At 31.2% G+C, this 18,476-nt stretch overlaps 1 protein-coding gene across 3 annotated transcripts in view; it reads right to left on the bottom strand.

Annotated features, from left to right (window-relative positions):
- Window positions 1–2,834: 2,834 nt before the first annotated feature.
- Window positions 2,835–18,476, bottom strand: part of LOC108747778 (G protein-activated inward rectifier potassium channel 3-like) — a 69,815-nt gene continuing 54,173 nt past the window's right edge. For all 3 annotated transcript variants that reach the window (XM_018485547.1, XM_018485555.1, XM_018485564.1), the window contains 3 exons: window positions 11,775–12,228; window positions 11,090–11,693; window positions 2,835–3,093 (listed from right to left, as the gene is read on the bottom strand). In XM_018485547.1, the coding sequence (XP_018341049.1) occupies window positions 2,924–3,093; window positions 11,090–11,693; window positions 11,775–12,228 (1,228 nt within the window). In that variant the 3' untranslated portion in view covers window positions 2,835–2,923. The remainder of the gene's footprint in view (window positions 3,094–11,089; window positions 11,694–11,774; window positions 12,229–18,476) is intronic.

Raw genomic sequence — 18,476 nt, 5'->3', positions numbered from 1 at the left:
TTAAATTTTCTTGTTGTAACTAGGCAGAATTATATTGCTTAATTTGATTTTCTTTACATTAATACAATGTTACTGATTTTAATTTAAAACTTTTTTGTTTTTTGTTTTACAATAGAACCGGGTATTTGCTTGTCTTTTCGTATGGGGTTCGTCGTGTTTATTGAAGATTTTTTAACGGTATTGTGACACGGGAACAAAACTCTAGTTTTTCTTCTTTTTATTCGTATAGCGCGATAAACAACTAATTGTTAATTTTATTTTACTATGAGCGGTTGCGATTACTATTTTATTGTAAAAAAAGTTTTTGTACTCGCTAACACTACATTTCTTGTTTGACTTGCGTTTTTAGTTATAATGTTTTAACTTATTTATTTTTATTGTACTGAAGATGGTCAAATCTTGACCGAAACGTCTACTTATTTGTTGTGAATTTGTTTTAAATAATATATAACTTGTTTACATCCTTAATCGTGGCTGTATGCTCTTTATTATTTAACCTTTGTAATATTTTATTCTTTTAATAAAGGTTTTTTTTACTATTTCTGATACATTTTTCAACAACTACTGTTAACTAACATACTAGAGTAAGACAAGTTTATCATGTTTATGTGCTTAACAAAGTTTATCATGTTTATGTGCCTAACCAAGTTAGAAATTGGTCTTCGCTTTAAACAAAAAATGTAATAAATGCTGAAATCAGTTAAATTAATTTTTCAGAAGGAGAAAAAATGGAATTCTCGTTGTTTAACCTACGCGAATTCTATAATATTAAAGTTTTAAACTATTGTCTGCAGAAGTGCGATCAAAGGTAAGTAAAATTACATTTAAGAACTACTTCAAATATGTCAACTAATATATTTTATGTCGGAAAATGGCGAAAAAACAGTTTTAATTTTTCTTTTTTGATATGTTCCACCAAATCTAAAAATCTGAAAAAAATCACGAATATAATTTATGATAAGATTTAGCTGCTGAATTATTTTAAAAGTGGTAAAACATTCATATCATATAAAAAATGCAATTTCAAAAATTCTTGAATTTTTTAAAAACAGAATTTTAAGCCAAGAATGATAAAATAATTCTTACTCTAATCTTTTTGATACCCTTTATATCCATGATTTTTTTTTGTAAAGATCCATTTAGATTTAACGGAGAAAAAAATACTAATAAAAAATCACATTTTGTTCGATATCTCAAAACGGTGTGACTTTTTTAGGATGGAACTTTGCACAAAATATTCTTTCATTAGTGTGTTAATTTTGTCCCCTGTAGCAATCGATTACCTGCTGGGGCCTGAAATCACCTCCTTATCCTGCTATACCCTTTTATATAACGTTATCTTAAAGCTTATTAAATTCCCTTCAAAATGACCTATTACTTTTTTAAATTCTGCCTCTAGACTTCTAGCATTTACTCAAAATGAACTTAGTATCTCATAATAGAAGCCTTTCCTCTACTGCTCTAATGGCAGCAACATGATGGCAATTGAAGAGAAACTTGTGTTAAGCACCTATTTCTTTTCTTACATCAAGGAAGGTTTTGTTATCTGGGAAGAAATATATTTAAAAAAATAAATTAATAACCTCTAATATATTTTAAAAATAAATTAATAAGCTCTAGCGAATTAAATTAAACTTTAAAATTACCTACAATAGCTGACATTAGATGGATTTGTGTATATAAATTTATTTAAACGTTACAACTATATATAGTATGTTTCGATCATCATTTGAATCCTTTTCAATATTATATGTCTAATTAAAGTACATTACAAAGTGTTAAGCAAATATATTTCAACTATACGTGAAACATCTTTCTGACAAACTTATCTATTGAAATATGTCACAGTTATACATTCATTAACATTGACTGTTCTTGGATTATTGAAGCAGCAGTTTCCGTATAATTGCAGAGGTTAAATATTGTTGGATGAAGTACAAGATTGGATAGGTAACCACTTAGAAAAATAAGGAAATTAATTCTTAAATGAAGAAGCTGCGAAAGCGTTTTTTTCCATTTAATTTTGTCATGTGTATTTCAGAATATGATACAGATCAATGATGTTATTATAGCAATAAAATAGAATTAATTAATTTTATAAAATAAAGCTGTTTATTTTGATGGTTTTCTTTGGGCATTAACCTTCAATTGGGTGTAACTTTCAGTTGACGGTTCGAAATCACATCAAAATTTAAGCGGTTTTTTTAAATGTTTAACATTCAAATTTGAGCGTTTTTTTTTAGTATTTAACGCTCAAAATAGAGAATTTTTTCCATTAATACAATCATTGGTAGTAAATGCGGTAATGACGTTAACATTGATAAAGAAACATTAATTCTAAAATTTTGCGCATTCTGTTGCACCGAAAAGCTAATATCGTCTATCGCACATGCACAATTATATCTGAGTACAGGTTAGAAAAGAATAAAGATACCACTTGAAACGCTCTCTCTCTCTCTCGGATCATTCTTAACAAAAACAGCAGGACCGCTCTTGTTTCAGTAGTTATTATATTTCAGTGAATCAACTTCACCAATAAGACTTAGAACTATTGACTCATTGTAGAATCAGCATAATATATGCCAATATTTAACTAAGAAATTGTGATACTAAAGATTACAATTCTCATCTTAGAACAACTTAAATCTTTCAAATGCACGTATTATCAAGATTGTTTTAATTGATTTATTTATGTGTAATTAATCTTCTCTAGTTATATAACCTATAACATAAATACACAACTTACTCTTCTTTATGACACAAGCAAAAGGATTATTCAAATTTTTGTATGATGAGAAACGCGCGCGCGCGTGTGTGTGTTATCTCTACATAATTCTTTTCTTTTGTGATCTATTCCTATTTTTCTTTTTTCTTCGTTTCTTATTTTATTTTAAATATTCGGCCTTTTTCTGGCCGACATAAGTTATACTCCAGGACCATCGTCGATAGATGGAATATCAATATGCAGTTTGGACGGTTTCTGAGAAGAGCGATCTTGATGGATGAGAAAATCTGCGCTGTCTGCTTGAGGGAGCATATTGAGCACAATTGGAACATTCTTCGGCTCGCTAGGGATTTTCTTTAGACTTCCATCTGTGATACAACCAGTACCAGATGATCAGTCAAAGATAATAATGAGTAATATGTGAAACTAATAGTAAATTCGGCAGATTGCACTAGTGTGCACTGAGTGCGAACTTTTTCAGCGCTACGCATTCGCACTCGGCATGTGCGCACTGAGAACTCGCATGTGCGCACTCTTAGAACATAAACGAGGAATACAGACTTTTATATAATGCATAACTTTTATATAAGACATAAGAAATTCAACCAGAGTTCTTTATTTCATGGAAAGGAAGGAAACGAAGGACTTTGATTGGTATATTTTCATGCATTGCGTGTTATGCGTTATGTAAGAGTATATGTACCTCCTATATACTGGAAGTAGCATAAACCTACAATCCCTGTGCACTTGACTAAAGCCTTTGGCTAAAAAGATTGACAAGGATGGAGATAAAAAGCCAAGAAGATTGACAAGGATGGAAATAAAATGCGCCTAGTCAGTAATGCGCATGCTCCAGACCGATATGCACAAGGTGAGGAGGTGAAATGTAATCTTTTTTCACTGCTTTTCTTCAACTTTTCAAGTCTATGCTCCTTTCAGTAGTATACGAGTATGTTCTAAGCTGTATCAGTACATTAAGATTGTCGTATTCAATAAATGAAAACTGATCCAGTATAGTGCTAAATTTATATTTGGATCATAGCACTAAAGTGGTTCTACACTCGCACTATATTGTCAAAGCAGCATTAGAGCAGAGTCAGTATATGTGTGTCGAATTCGCCATAAATATTAGAATTAGACTTCGTCTTTAATCAAGTTGGCTGACGCTTGTCGGATGTCATTAGTCGTAAAAGATCTGGGACCTGACCAATCGACGCCTGAGCAATCGACACCGATAGCCGACACGAAAAATGAAGGTTATGCGCATGCACACAACATACGACAACGTCTCTCAACTGATTGTAGATTAGGTCTTAGCAACAAGCTGGAATATGCGTAGGATTCAAATTAGGTCCTTGGCATTTAATAGGTTTTCGAGTGTTAGTTAGTTAGTTTCATGTGAACTCCTTATTGACCGCGCTAGTAATAACTCAATTCGCTTTCATTAGTGAAGTGGAATTATGTTCATGATATAAAGAGTATGCTCATCCAGTGGTAACATCGACATGTACTGGACGGAGCATTAGCATCGAAACCATCTTAACAGATCTAGAAAGAGATAAAACGATGTTTGTATAGTAGCGACCAATAGGACAATAGTAGAAAAAAAGTTCCATGCCCAAACATTTATCTTTCTCTTTCTAGGTTCGCAAAACGAAAGATCAGACATTTCACCGTATGTTCCGTCCAGTACTATATGTCGATGGGTGGTAATCCATTGTGCAGATATAGAAAAAGGAGGTAAACCATAATGGAAGGGATTGACATTCCACTATAGGGTAAACACGTGACCGTCAACAAGTTACATCAGTCACGAATGACTTCGATTAATTCCATAATATAAAAACAAGGGTATATCTATGCGCAAGATGTAATCACGTGACAGTCGACCAATCAGAATTGTTATCAAGTTACGTTATCATTTCGTGGTAAATTTGAATGTATTATTTATCAGTATATTTACAGCGTTCCTTGCACACTTAACAAATACAAAAGATATTAAACACAAAATAAATATTTAAAAACAATATTATAAATACAAAAAATTATATTATAAAAAGAAATACCAAAAATAAAAATATATAATATATTCCAAAAATTTATTTAACCTTCAAGTACCATGGTTGGTTCCTGAGACCACGCGAAAGAAAAAACGTTATATCTGTATCTGTACGCTCTATGCTATATTTGTTAGTTTGATTAATAAAACATAGATTTATAAAATTGCTGTTTTTATTCCAGTTTTCTTTAAATCAATGTCTCAGAGACTAATCTCAGTAAAAGTGTCGTTATATTATTTAGTTAATTAGTAAATAAACCAAGGAACAACATTCATTATTTTCTTATACTGTGTTTGCATTAGTAATATCACAAAATACAATTACGGGAAGAAGCAATTTTTTGCATACATCTCGAAAATACTAAATTCTTCATTACTAACACCGACTTAAATATAGGGTAACTCCGGAAAATACGCCGCGCTGGAATTTACGCCGCAGAAATCAGAAAAAATAGAAGGAGTAAGGGTAATATTCCTACAACTACTCTGTTACATGCCTTTATGTTATATTAGTATTGTGTTAATAATTTCAGTTTCTTATTGTTAATATTAATGAAATTATTGTTAGTTCAATTGATTTGTGACTGTGTTAAGTAGCGCCATTATAAATTATAATCTACATAAAATAATTACTGTAGGACGTGCAAAAGACTTAGTGGTTATTTCATGACATATGAGTGTAGAGGAATAGTAAAGCATGTTGTATAACAAAATTTAATTTAATTTAATTTATTGCAAAGCTATATGAAAAAGACTACATGTTAACAGAGTAATAAATATAAAATATGATACAATAGATTATAGTTAACATAAACATAAATACAATAGACAATAGTAACTTGCAAATGGTTAGGCGTCAGCAAAATTGCTGTTACAAAGCCTACCAGTAACAAAATCAGAATAAGACAACAATGCAATAAGAGGGAAATTAATAGTTGAAATCACGCACGCACGCTCACGCACATGCATACACCCGCGAACACACCAATTACATTAGTCTCGTTTAAATACTGTGAGTGACGCGATGAAACGTAAGGCAGCGAAATGAAAGGAGGACAGAGAGGGAGAGGTTTTTATTGGAAGGGAATTAAAATATTTGACAGAGATGTAGGAGAAAGCGGCATGGAACTTAGTGGACCGATATATGGAGAAGGATAAGTAATCTTGGTATCCGGGGATAAAAAGAATGATGTTCAGAGTTCAACTGAAGGAGACGTCGCATATATAAAAGAGTATTGGAGCGAAGGAGAGAAAATACAAGACAGCATAGGTGGAGAATAAACGTTGCTAAGTCTTAAGCCAGCCAGATCTCTGCTAATACGGAGATATATGGTCGTATTTAAGAACGCAATAGGAGAAGCGGAGACAAGAATTTTTGATACGTTGTACACGAATTAGTAGATGTTGGTTAAGAGCCGAAACGTAGACAACATCAGCATAATCAAATAAAGAAATAGCAAGTAATTAAGAAGTGAGGAGTTTTTGAGAGCAGATGTGGCGAAGGGGGTAAAGAAGACGAGTATAAGTAGCCCAACACTTGACAGCCACGTGTGACTCGAATGATCATGAAAAGTCAACATGGACATCAAGAATCTTAATAGATGAGGAGCAAGGAATTAGAATTAAAAGAAATGTCGAAGGATTGAATATGGGATAACAATGTTGAAGAACCAACAATCAGCAAGGATGATTTAGAAGGATTTATATGCAGGGCCATTATTAGTAGACCATTCGATAATAGAGATTTTAAGTTTGTATTTAAAGCAGAACAGATTGCTAAAGCATTGAATAGGTGAAAGGAGAAGAATTATGTCATCTGCATACATGAAAAAGTCGAAGGACAGAGAAACATTAGATAAATCAGAGACAAAAATATTAAAGAGTAAGGGTCCGAGAATGGAACTCTGAAGAACACCAGAGAGAACGGCACGAGTAGAGGAGAAAAGAGGAAAAGGATTATGAGGACTTGCTGAATGCGCTTTGTAAGGAACGAGCAGATTAGCGAGAAAGCAGGATGAGAAAAACCGTATAACTTGAGTTCGACTAAAAGTAGATCATAATTAACGGTATTGAAAGCCTTTGTGAAGTCCAGCGCAATGATAGAAGTAAGGCGACTATTATCAAAATTATGAAGCACGACGTTAGAGATGTAAAATAATTCCGTTGTCGTGTTGTGAGAGCGATGAAAACCAGACTGACAGGAGAAGATATTAAAATTTGAGATAAAGGCATTAAGTTGTGAGAAGCAGATACACTCAAGCAGTTTTGAGAGGAAAGGGAGGAGCGAGATAGGGCGAAAAGATGAAGGAGAAGAGTTATTAGTTTTAAGAAGAGGAAGAACAATTGAATGTTTCCAGGAGGAGGGAAAGGTACTGTGAGAAAGGGAGAAATTTAACATATAGAGAAGGAGATTAAGACATTAAGGAAGGCACAGTAGGAACATGCGACCGGAGAGATTCAGAGGTCCAGCGGAAGTCAGGCGAATGCGCTTACAAATATTGTACAGATCACTAGGAGTAATTGGAGTAAAGTTGAAGGTTAAGGAAACGTGAGGAAAGGAGGAAAGAAGATGAGTAAAAGAGTTAGAGGAATAAGACGAAGAAGATAGAGTATCAAGAAAATGATTATTTAGGAGGGAAGGATTTCTAAGGTACAAAGGTATAGAAGCAGAGAAGGATTGGGCACTATACAAGGGAGATTTCTCCAGAATTGGAGCGAGGAATCAGTTGTAAGGGACGTAGAGAGGAAGAACTTTTTCTAACAATGAACAGCAATATTCACGTCGTTCCGCAAACTCTTGAAGTGCTGCCAATCCGCAGGAGATTGAGATCGCCTGTATCTAAGAAGGGCACGTCTCTTCAGCTCAATGAGCCGTCGGACTGCATTATTCAGCCATGGAGAGAGAAAGACGCCTACAAGTAATTGGGGCGATTCAGTCGAAAATTGCAGTAAGAGAGGCAGTAAAGTGAGAGACCATCTCATCAACATGCGACGCTGCATATAAAGGGGATCAGTCTATCAGCCCTAGCTCATACTCGATGTCCTCAAGCCTGATTGCATGAATGTTGCAAGGAAGACGCACGACCAGGATGATGTGATTGCGGAATAGGATGAATGGTTACTCATACTGATCGCATCACTGACTCCACATTCAATTACATTAATGCTCGACGAGACAAAAATAAGATCCAAGATGGTTGCTGAATTATATGTTAAGCAAATTCCAATCAATCAATTGCTTAAGAGAAAACAGCGACGCGATATTGAGTAACAGTTTGGCGTTATGATCAATTTGACCAAGCATATCGACATTGAAATCGCCCAGTCACGTTGCTTATACATGCCGCACAAGATAAGTATGACTCTATAAAATGCAAGTCAGAAAGTGATGCATCAGGAGGGCGATATACGCAGACGACATACCGCTACCCAACCGCGAGCAAGATGGAGAGATACAGCAACAATGTCAATGAGGGTACCCATCGACGCCCAAGCCGATCGGCGAGAATTGGACAGACTCATCGATATATAGCGCGACACCGCCCCCACGGCGGCCTGTGGATCTGACTGAGCAAACGAGCACGTAGTTATCAATGTCGACGGATCCAGAGTCAATCGAATTCGGCAACCAAGTCTCGACGTCCAGAACATCCAAACAGTGGAAAGCAATGACATCTCTTAGCAACATGCGGAACGAGCGACTTAATATTAATGTGCATAAAACGCAGGCAAATCTGCCATTGCGGGAGACACTTGTCCTCGAACCCGAAAATTGAGACAGATCTATAGGGAGTTACGCAGAGCCATCTCTGACGAATGCAAGCGACGGGGACAGGGAAGTATATTCAAGCCTATGATTAAAGCTATGGTTAAAGCTATAGATCTTCTAAATGTCTAAATAATTCACAGTGAATTATCTATATCCTATATATGTACATGCATATATACTATATTTTTGTAGTTATTCAAACTGCGCACCGAAATTTTTCCGGACTTTATCAAACGCAATTAAACTATTGCAATAATATCACAAGTTAAATTAAATTGTCAAGCAAATTCTCAATTTTCAATCCGTAAGTATTTAATTTCGATTTTAATAAAATCTTATTATTGTTTATTTATAATATTGTCTTTTAATATTTAAAAACAATATTACAAAGACCATTAGTATACACCACTACGCAAGGTCTTTGAGTGAAACAATATATAGATTTATTAAATATAAAAAGAATAATTTCAAGATATATTATACCATAAACGTTTCAGTCGTAATTAAACCATCTTTAGTATACATATAATAAATACATTAATTCAAACCAAGATGTTATCGCAATTAGATTGACAGATGCCTTAAATTGTGAAATTAGAGTCTTGTCATTTCCAATAAAAATTGACGTAAAAAACGTTCGTTACAATGATAGTTATATGCAGATAAAATAAATTCTTTGACGTTATATTCAATGTGTCCATAATTTGAAAAGAACGGCTAAGTGCTCGAACGCATAATTTCCAGATTCTAGCAAATAAAACAATTTCTTTCATTATTATATGCTATCGTTAAGAAAAGCATAACAAATTCTTATATTACATACCTACATCGAGAATTTATTTATCATTTTTAATATTTATTTTGTGTTTAATATCTTTTGTATTTGTTAAAGTATAATATATTGCAAGGAGCACTGTAAGTATACTGGAAAATAATATATTCCAATTTGTCACGAAATGATGACGTAACTTGATAACAATTCTGATTGGTCGCTCAACTATCACGTGATTACATCCTGCGCATAGGCATATCTTTGTCTTTATATCATGGTATATAGCTCACTGCATGAAATCATCGAGTGCCAGGCCTCTGGTTCAAACTAAGTGTTAACATATCGATTAATAATTAGCACAATTAATAGTCCTTAATAGTTACAAAGTTTGGAAATTTTCGAATAAGAAAATTAATAACATGTAATGCTAATGTCAATTTTTTTTATATCCGCTATATTAGGTTCTTTTACTAAATATTAATAATAAATGGATTCGAAAAAATTTCTATGCTCGTTCATGTATTGTATGTAATAATAGAAAAATTTAAATCTTATAGGTAACTCTGTCAAAGTCTAAAAATAATTAAATTCAGTTATTATAAGGAAATACAAATTTTTCGATATTGAATTCTAGAGATAAGTGTAAACGAACAATGCATTTATAATAATAATATTATAAATTGCTACTATATTATAACGTAGAAACAATTATTGAATGTACATAAAAAAATTATCTCAGATTAAACAAATTGATTGTTACGTATGTCTGATTAATTGTAATACAGGTGGGTTTTGGTCACGTTCAGCAGACCTTAATTATTACGGAGCGGCTCTATGAGTGCTCGCTGCTATTGGTTTATTCTTCTAGATCATCCCATAGCAGCGTGTGCTTATGGATCCGCTCCGCAACAATTGAGTCTGCTGAACATGCTCATTGATATAATGTAAATAGATAATGTAAATAGAATTTGCTTTGTTATCAGTATTTCATATTGCGAAAATAGAAAATTTGATTTATATTAATATCTTGCAAGAAATCTGTTCTAGATTTTATTAATAAATTATTTGCTCTCTTACATTGTTGTTCTAATTCTTGATTTATAATATGAACAATTACAAGTAAATTAATCATTAATAAATTAATAAGATCTTGAAATTCAATAATGAATAGAAATTATTTAAAGGGAAAGGGGCAAGGGAACAAATGAAAGTAATACAAGGAAACGACGCATTTTAATTAAAAATTAATGCATTATTAACGTATAGTACATATTAGTAAATTATGTTTAAATTAATACTGTCGAATTTGTTATGCGTTTTGGCTTACTTCAAGCCATCTTCATTATCTGTGATCCACGAATAATAGTTCTTTGGACATCGTTGAAAAGATGATAGTTTATATTTTAATTTGAATGTAATTTACTAATTAATTAATATTGTCAATAGTATTAATTTCCGCATCGTTTTCTTATATTGCTCTCATTTGTCTCCCACTCTCCATATATGAATAATTTTGATTGATTATATATGAACATATTTAGTAACTTTATAAAATTTTTTATAAAACTAATTTTACAATATTTTATATGTAGTAATTTAATAATTACAATTGTAAGAAATGTAAGTGTTTTTAAATCAATGTTTTCAAAGAAACTAAAATAAATTGTTATTTTAGATATTAAACTCCGTGTTCATTTAATAAACCAAGGATTTAGAAAATTATCAGTACAATTAATATAAGAAATTGATCATATGATCGCGTACCAGTTCCATGACGAAGATCATCCTGCGCCTTATAAAATTCTGCAAGCTCTCTGCCAGAGCACAGTGGAGTGTCAACCTGAGTGGTACTATTAAACAGTGAATAGTCTACTTCATAACCTTGTCGTTCCTTTGAATAGCTTACAATGGGATCGAAACGATGGCCCCATAGAATCTCTTGCGGAAGATAGCTAGACCTTGCTTGAGTAGTTTGTCCAGTAGATTCGATAGTACCTTCTAAGATTAGAACAATTTCGAAACGTTCAGTTAACATATCTTCGGCGGACATATTGAAGAAGGGCGATGATTCGTTGATCCGATGAATGATGGTGGCTGGCCAAATAAAAAATAGATCGCCATTTTCACCATCAGTACCTACCACCAGTTCATGCTGGTGTTGAAACAGAATTTCACCCTCTTTGGTTATTTTATTGCGAATCATTTGTGCGCGTATACTCGCGCCAATTATGTGACTTTTCCTCATATCACCCACTCTAAACATGAGGCAAAGCTCACCATCTCGTTGACAAATCACAGCATTTCGCGAAAATAATAAAGTCTGAGTACGTTGTTTTGGCCTGGTCATTTTAGCGAATACGATGCCCACCTGCAATTAATTCTTTAATTAAATTTAACTTTTTACGATTCGATGTTTTATATGTAAAAACTTAACATTTTTCTAACATACCATGAAAGCTTGGATCATGACACCAGCGATACTCTGAAGGCACATAATAAATATAGCTTCAGGGCATTCTTCAGTAGTAGAGCGGCTGCCATATCCAATAGTATGCTGAGTTTCGATACTAAAGAGGAAACAACTAGTGAAGCTGAAAATATTGTAAACGCATGGTGTCCAGTTGTTTTCTACTTGAAAAGGCGGCAAATGATACTCTTCGAAGTCACCATGAGTGAAGGCTATTAGCCACCAAATCACTGCAAAACCCAGCCAAGATAAAAGAAAGCTTAAGATGAAACATAGCAGGGTCCAACGCCATTGTGTATCCACTAAAGTTGTGAATATGTCTTGAAGAAAACGTAATGATCGTCGGGAAATGCGTGATTGTAACACATTGCAATCGCCATTTTTCAGGACGGCGCGACGGCGCAACTTCCGCGTCGGTCCAGCCCGGTATCGACTCCTAAAATATACATATACGTTTTTCATTAAAATACATTGGAGTAAATTATTTTCTAACGATTTACAGAATTTGTTTTAATATTAAATGATCATTTTTTTCGACAATTTAATTTACTTATTTGATAAAATAAAGTTCTCAGACCTATTACTGTCGATTTAGTATTGAGTTGATATGAATTATACACTACTCAACAAAAAATAAGGAACACTTTTAAAATGTTTCAAATTGCACAATTTTGCGGATCACCGAAATTCGGTGAAAACAAAGATTAAATTGTTATATTCCTTAAAATTGCATACATTCAATAGTCTGTAGCTCCATAAAAACTTTTTTCTTAAGAAATTTATATAATATTTTTACAAAAAAGAACAGTTTGACCTACAAAATGCTTTCTTAACAATTTTTCGACGATTTTTCTTGACCGAATTGTGACCATATCTTTGAAACTAAATCTGTATATTTTATAACCAACGTTGTGAAATTTGGCAAAACACAAAAACTTTTTCTTTCCAATTCCACAGAATTAAATCTAAAAACGATCAAAACCATGTTAATATACAAACATTGAATTTCAAAATGCTTTTTTAAATCTTTATTATAATTTTTCGTCGAATTTTAACATTGATTATAAGAAATACATGCAGGTTTAGCTTCAAAGTCGCATAATTCGGTCAAGAAAAATTGTAAGAAAATTTTTAAGATAGCATTTTGTAGACAAAACTATTCTTTTTTGTAAAAAGTATTAAACTTTTTGAGAAAAAAATTTTTTATTGAACTACAGACTGTTGAATGTACGTAATTTTGAAGAACATAACAACGTAATTCGATTTTCTTACAGAGATACAGATTTGTAAATATAAAAATTGTTTAAAAATTGACCAAAAGCATGTTAAAGTACAAATTTTAATCTTTAAAATACTTATTTATTTTTTTCAAAGCTGTCAAAGGGTTATCATCGCATCGTGATTTATTGTTAACGTCAACGTTTCGTGAACCTTGTCTTTACTTCATCTGGATGAGAAGCGCACTCTTCGCCTCGATAAAGTAAACAGTAAAGTTCACGAAATGTTGACATCAGCAATGGATCATAGCAACTAATAATGCGATAACTGGCCGCAAACCCTTTGACACCTCTGAAGAAAATACCCATGAAAGCTTAAAAAGTAATTCTTGACGTTTTAAAGTTCTTTTGTTGTCTGGTGACGATTTCTGCACGCGCAATAAAAAAGGAAATTGTAAATTTAACAATATTTTCCATGACTCAAGAATAACTGAATCCTATCTTCCCCGCCCTTTCGAATCCCTTATCTCTCCTGACAACGCTATTGGAATTTGATCAACTCAAAGGCAAGAAATACGTTATACACTATAGACTAAACATAACCAATAGATGTTTAAGGTAGCATAAAATGATTTTTTTATAAATGTGTTATAAATTTAAATACAAGTAGTGATATTTTCCCCGACCGCCCAATGGGGAGAAAATGTTTTTTGAACGTTTTTTAAATGTTTATTATTCATTAATTTCACATTTCACGATTCGTTTTTAAAGTAATATTTATTTAACATTTTTTAAACGTTTATTTGTAATTAATTTTAAACAATTACATAAATATATAAATATATAAATAAGAACTCTCAATCTTAAAAACAATAATTAGAAATTCAGAACAAGGCTGTAATTAAAACAAATCGTTCCTCGGATAATATCGTATTAGTTCATCTTGACGTGTCGTTTGAAATTTTAATTTATCTTATTATTTATCTTATTATTTATTTCATTGCGTCTCTCACAGTATTTAAACAAGACTGATGTAATTAGTGTGTTTGCGAGTGTATGTGTGTGGATGTATGTGTGTATGATTTTAGCTATTAGTTTACCTCTTATGTCTTATTTTGGTTTTGTTACTGGTAAGCTTTGTAATAGCAATTTTGCTGACGCCTAACCATTTGTAAGCTACTATTGTCTATTGTATTTATGTTTATGTTAACTATAGTCTATTGCATCATTTATTTTATGTCTATTACTCTGTTAACATGTAGTCTTTTTCATATAGCTTTACAATAAAGTAAACTAAATTAAATTAATTTATTATATATCTTATGAAAATTGTGAATCAATGTTTGTGAACTTCTTTATTTCCCGTTGAGTGTATTGATTACTGCATTTCTGTTAATCTGCGAGTGACGTACTTTTAACGATGTATTATATTCTACTTTTTTGCTGAAGATAACTCCAAAGTGAACCGAAATGTTCGATACAATAAATAAAGACAACCGCCAACATCTGAGTATTATCTGCATCTCCTAACTCTTCGCTCTTACATCAGCGTTAGGCTCTCATTAGCCTTGTTCTAAATTTCTAATTATTGTTTTTAATTAATTTTACGTTTTATGATTCATTTCCAAAATAACATTTTTTAAACGTTTATTTAATGTTTATTAAATGTTTGTTAATTTTATACTAATTTTTCGTTTGAAATAATGTTTCGAAGAAATGTTTTCTAAACTTTTATTCAACGTTTATGAAATGTTTGTTTTACATTAATTTTTTATTTCAAATGACGATGAAAAAAACATTTTTTTAATGTTTATTTAACAGTATTTGAAGAAATATTTTTGAAATGCTTATTTAACGTTTATTAAATATGTTTTTTTACATCAATTGTTTATTTAAGATAATGGCTTGAAGAAACCTTTTCTAAATATTTATTTCACGTTGGATCATTATATCTTAATGGAGAGGAAATGTTTTTTTACATTTATTCATAATGAATTTTAGGTTTATAATTCGTTTTTAAAATAAGATTTTTTAAAAATGTTTATTTAACGTTTATTAAGTGTTCGTTATACATTAATTTTTTGTTTGAAACAATGATTCAATGGAATATTTTTAAACGTTTTTGTTTATTAAATGTTTCTTTTACGTTATTTATTTATTTAAAATATATTAAAAAACATTTATTTGACGTTTAATATAAAGATTTATTGTAAAAAATTTTATTATTTTCTAAAATTTAAATTAATAAAAAATAGGTCGGAATAAAAAAATAAACACGAAAAAAAAATTAATCCAATATATTTGCGTTAAGTATATCATTTATTGACAATAAGAACTGTGTCCATCGACAATTATAAGTGGCAATTATAATATAAGTGACAATTATAATGGATAAGGTATGAGACTCATAACCTTGAGATTCCAAGTTCAAAACCCGGTAAGTAAAAAAGATAAAAATATAATTAAAAATTGCTATTAATTAATAAAATTGATTGTCTAAAGGTTAAATTTACTATCGATAAAAAATAATAAATTAAAAAAGATATTCTGCGTTGTACAATATTTTTTCTAATTTTGTTAAAATAATTTTAACATAAAAAAATGTTTTTTTAACTTTAAAAAATCGTTACTTATACGTTTAAATAAACATTTTTTTAATGAAAAACTTTTCTTGTTATTTTAAACGTTACTTTTATCATTATAAAAACATTTTTGTCAAATTTTTAAAAAAGCGTTTTTTAAACATTAAAAAAAAACATTTCTTTGAAATATTAAAAAAATGTTTTTTTAAGCATTAAACAAACATTTTTTTTAACGTATGAATTAATGTTTTTTTAATGAAAAAAAGGAGACTTTTCTCATTATCTTTTTAAAAATGTTTAAAAAAACGTTTTTTCAAATATTTTTTTCCTTATTGGGCAGATTTGCACCAATTAATGACGTTTTGTGCTCTCTTATTAGTATAGCGTGTCAACCAATAGCAAAATATTTTCCAACCCAGGTGCAAACTCGATCGGATCGAAAACGCCATAAGTTGAAATGCTCTTTATGTTTGTATATAATTAGAAACATATAGACTATCTAGTTTTTGAGATAATTGCAATTAAAATGTGCAGTTTTAACATATGATGTATATACGCAACTCAAATTAAGCTGGAAATAGCTGGAATAGACACAGGCAATAGGAACAGGGAATAACGAGCTGTGGGGCATAATATCCACTCAGAGCTCTGGGGTATAATATCGAATTTATATTTGATTTATATTTTTTTTATGGTTCGGAACTTATATTCTCTGTTTTCTATTTTTATTGTCTGTGTCTATTGTGTTTTCAGCTTTAAAATTTTTAATTATAGCATCCATATATCATTTTTAGAATTGTTACAAAAAATGAGCACGCGATAGAGGAACATAAAACAAATATTATAAAAAAAGATCATAATTTTTGACTGTTTAATTAGGAAAATAAAGCCGCGAAAAGAACGCAATTTTTCGATTTTGTTTGGCATATGGAAGCGACTGAAGAGAGTTATGAGAAGTAGAGGGAACGGCTAGCAAACATTTGACAGAACCGATGTTAGTTTGCATGTATCTGTATATATGTATTCATTTTCTTTCCACGTGTGCGTGCAGCCTTGGACAGGCACAATCGAAAGTTTTCTCTTTGACGGGAATGAGGTATCGCTACCAAGCATCGTGATGTGATTTAAACTTTTGGACGGTATTGTCGCGCAAATAATATCTTAAGAACTAATACCCGTATTCAGGGTATAATATCCTTATTCCTTAAGGAAGGAGGACTCCTTGTTCTTTATTTAATGTTTCATAAACTTTCCTTGACCAAACAAGGAACCTTATTAGCTTCCTTTTCACAAGGAAGGAGTTTCCTTGAGGAGAAAGAGCAGCCTTCATAACCAATAAAACCATCAAATTTAGTTCGTCGCACTAGTCTTTTTATTTTCGATAGCTTTTAATTTAGATCTGTCGCATTGATAATTATTTTCTATTCTAGTTTTTTTTCGGAAATAAACTGCATTAAAAGTATTTTCTCCGTCTTTGTATAATAAGCGTTATGACGAATCCGATTGAAAGCACTGATGCATAAAGCCGTTGTACACTGATTTAATTTGAGTATAAAAATAAAATGCAAATATTTCGAATTATGAAATACATATTTTAACAATACAATAAAATATATTGAGTATTTTACAATTTAATCAATTTCCATGTTTATTTATAAACATATATTTACATTATTTTGTATATGTACAACAGTTTTAATGTGCATCAGTGCACAATGAGTGCGTCCAATCAAATTCGCTATTAGTTTTATTTTTATCCATATAACAAATCAAACTAATAACAAAAATTCAAGGACTATTCCTATATAAAATAAATAACAATAAATAAAGGGCAAAGTAAAAGTCAACGCATTTCTTTAAAAAAGTCATACAATTAAAATAATAGATTACAAATATAGAAAAAAATAAAAAAGAAGAAAAGATATATAAAAAAAATAATAAAAGTGAAATAAAATATAACATTACAAGTTTCGGCTACCGAATTGAGCTCTCTTCAGACGTTAAAACATACTGGAATAAATAGTATTACGAAATAATTATCGAAAATGTTCGCAAATTATAATATCCACAGTTCAGTTGAGTCTCGATGTAGAACTGGACATTATTCACGTACGATTGAACAGTCAAAAATGTGTCATATCTCTTAGAAAAGTTTTAGATAAAAAAGAAAAAACTTCTTATGAAAAAAGTAAACTTAAATAAATTAACAACCGGAATTATGATAAGAAATAAAATCACCAAAAAACATGTGTAAATTATTAAAACTAGTGTATCCATATACGTATAACGAAAGTATTTAAAAAATATAAAGACGAGTGGAACGCAGACGTGAGAAACGGACATTGTGTATCGACTAATGTGTGACGAGGAATATATGGTACCATAAGCCAAGAAGCAGTTTTATTCGCACAGACATTGTCAGTTAAATCAGACTAACCAAGACTCCTTATAAATCAAAGAAATTGGAAAGAATACGGGCAGGAGTCAAGCGCAGAAGACGTCGCGCAAATAAAATATCTATGAAGTGTGAAACTTCTTTATTCACTAAAACGCGCTTACATGTTTCGGCTCACTTTTGAGCCCTCCTCAAAGACAACACAAACTAACATAAATAAACTGTGAATAAAAATTTATCTTATTATGGTGAGCTCCCCTACCTCGACAATTTAAATACCAGAATTAAACCCAGAATTAAAAAGAGTGAAAGAAAAAGAAAAAAGAAAAATAAACAAAAAAAGGGAAATAATAGAAATATCGAAATAAAGAATATGAAAAACTAATTTATCAAAACCTTAAGATTATAATTAATTATCCTGAAAAAAGGACGCTCACCCTGATCACAAATAACAAACTATATTGCAAACATTATTATAAATTATTCAAAA

This window comes from Trachymyrmex septentrionalis, unplaced genomic scaffold (genome assembly GCF_001594115.1).
Source record: "Trachymyrmex septentrionalis isolate Tsep2-gDNA-1 unplaced genomic scaffold, Tsep1.0 scaffold108, whole genome shotgun sequence".
In the NCBI taxonomy this organism is placed as follows: Eukaryota; Metazoa; Arthropoda; class Insecta; order Hymenoptera; family Formicidae; genus Trachymyrmex; species Trachymyrmex septentrionalis.
The sequence above is the reverse complement of the archived record's forward strand: the minus strand, read 5'-3'. Positions and strand labels throughout refer to the sequence as shown.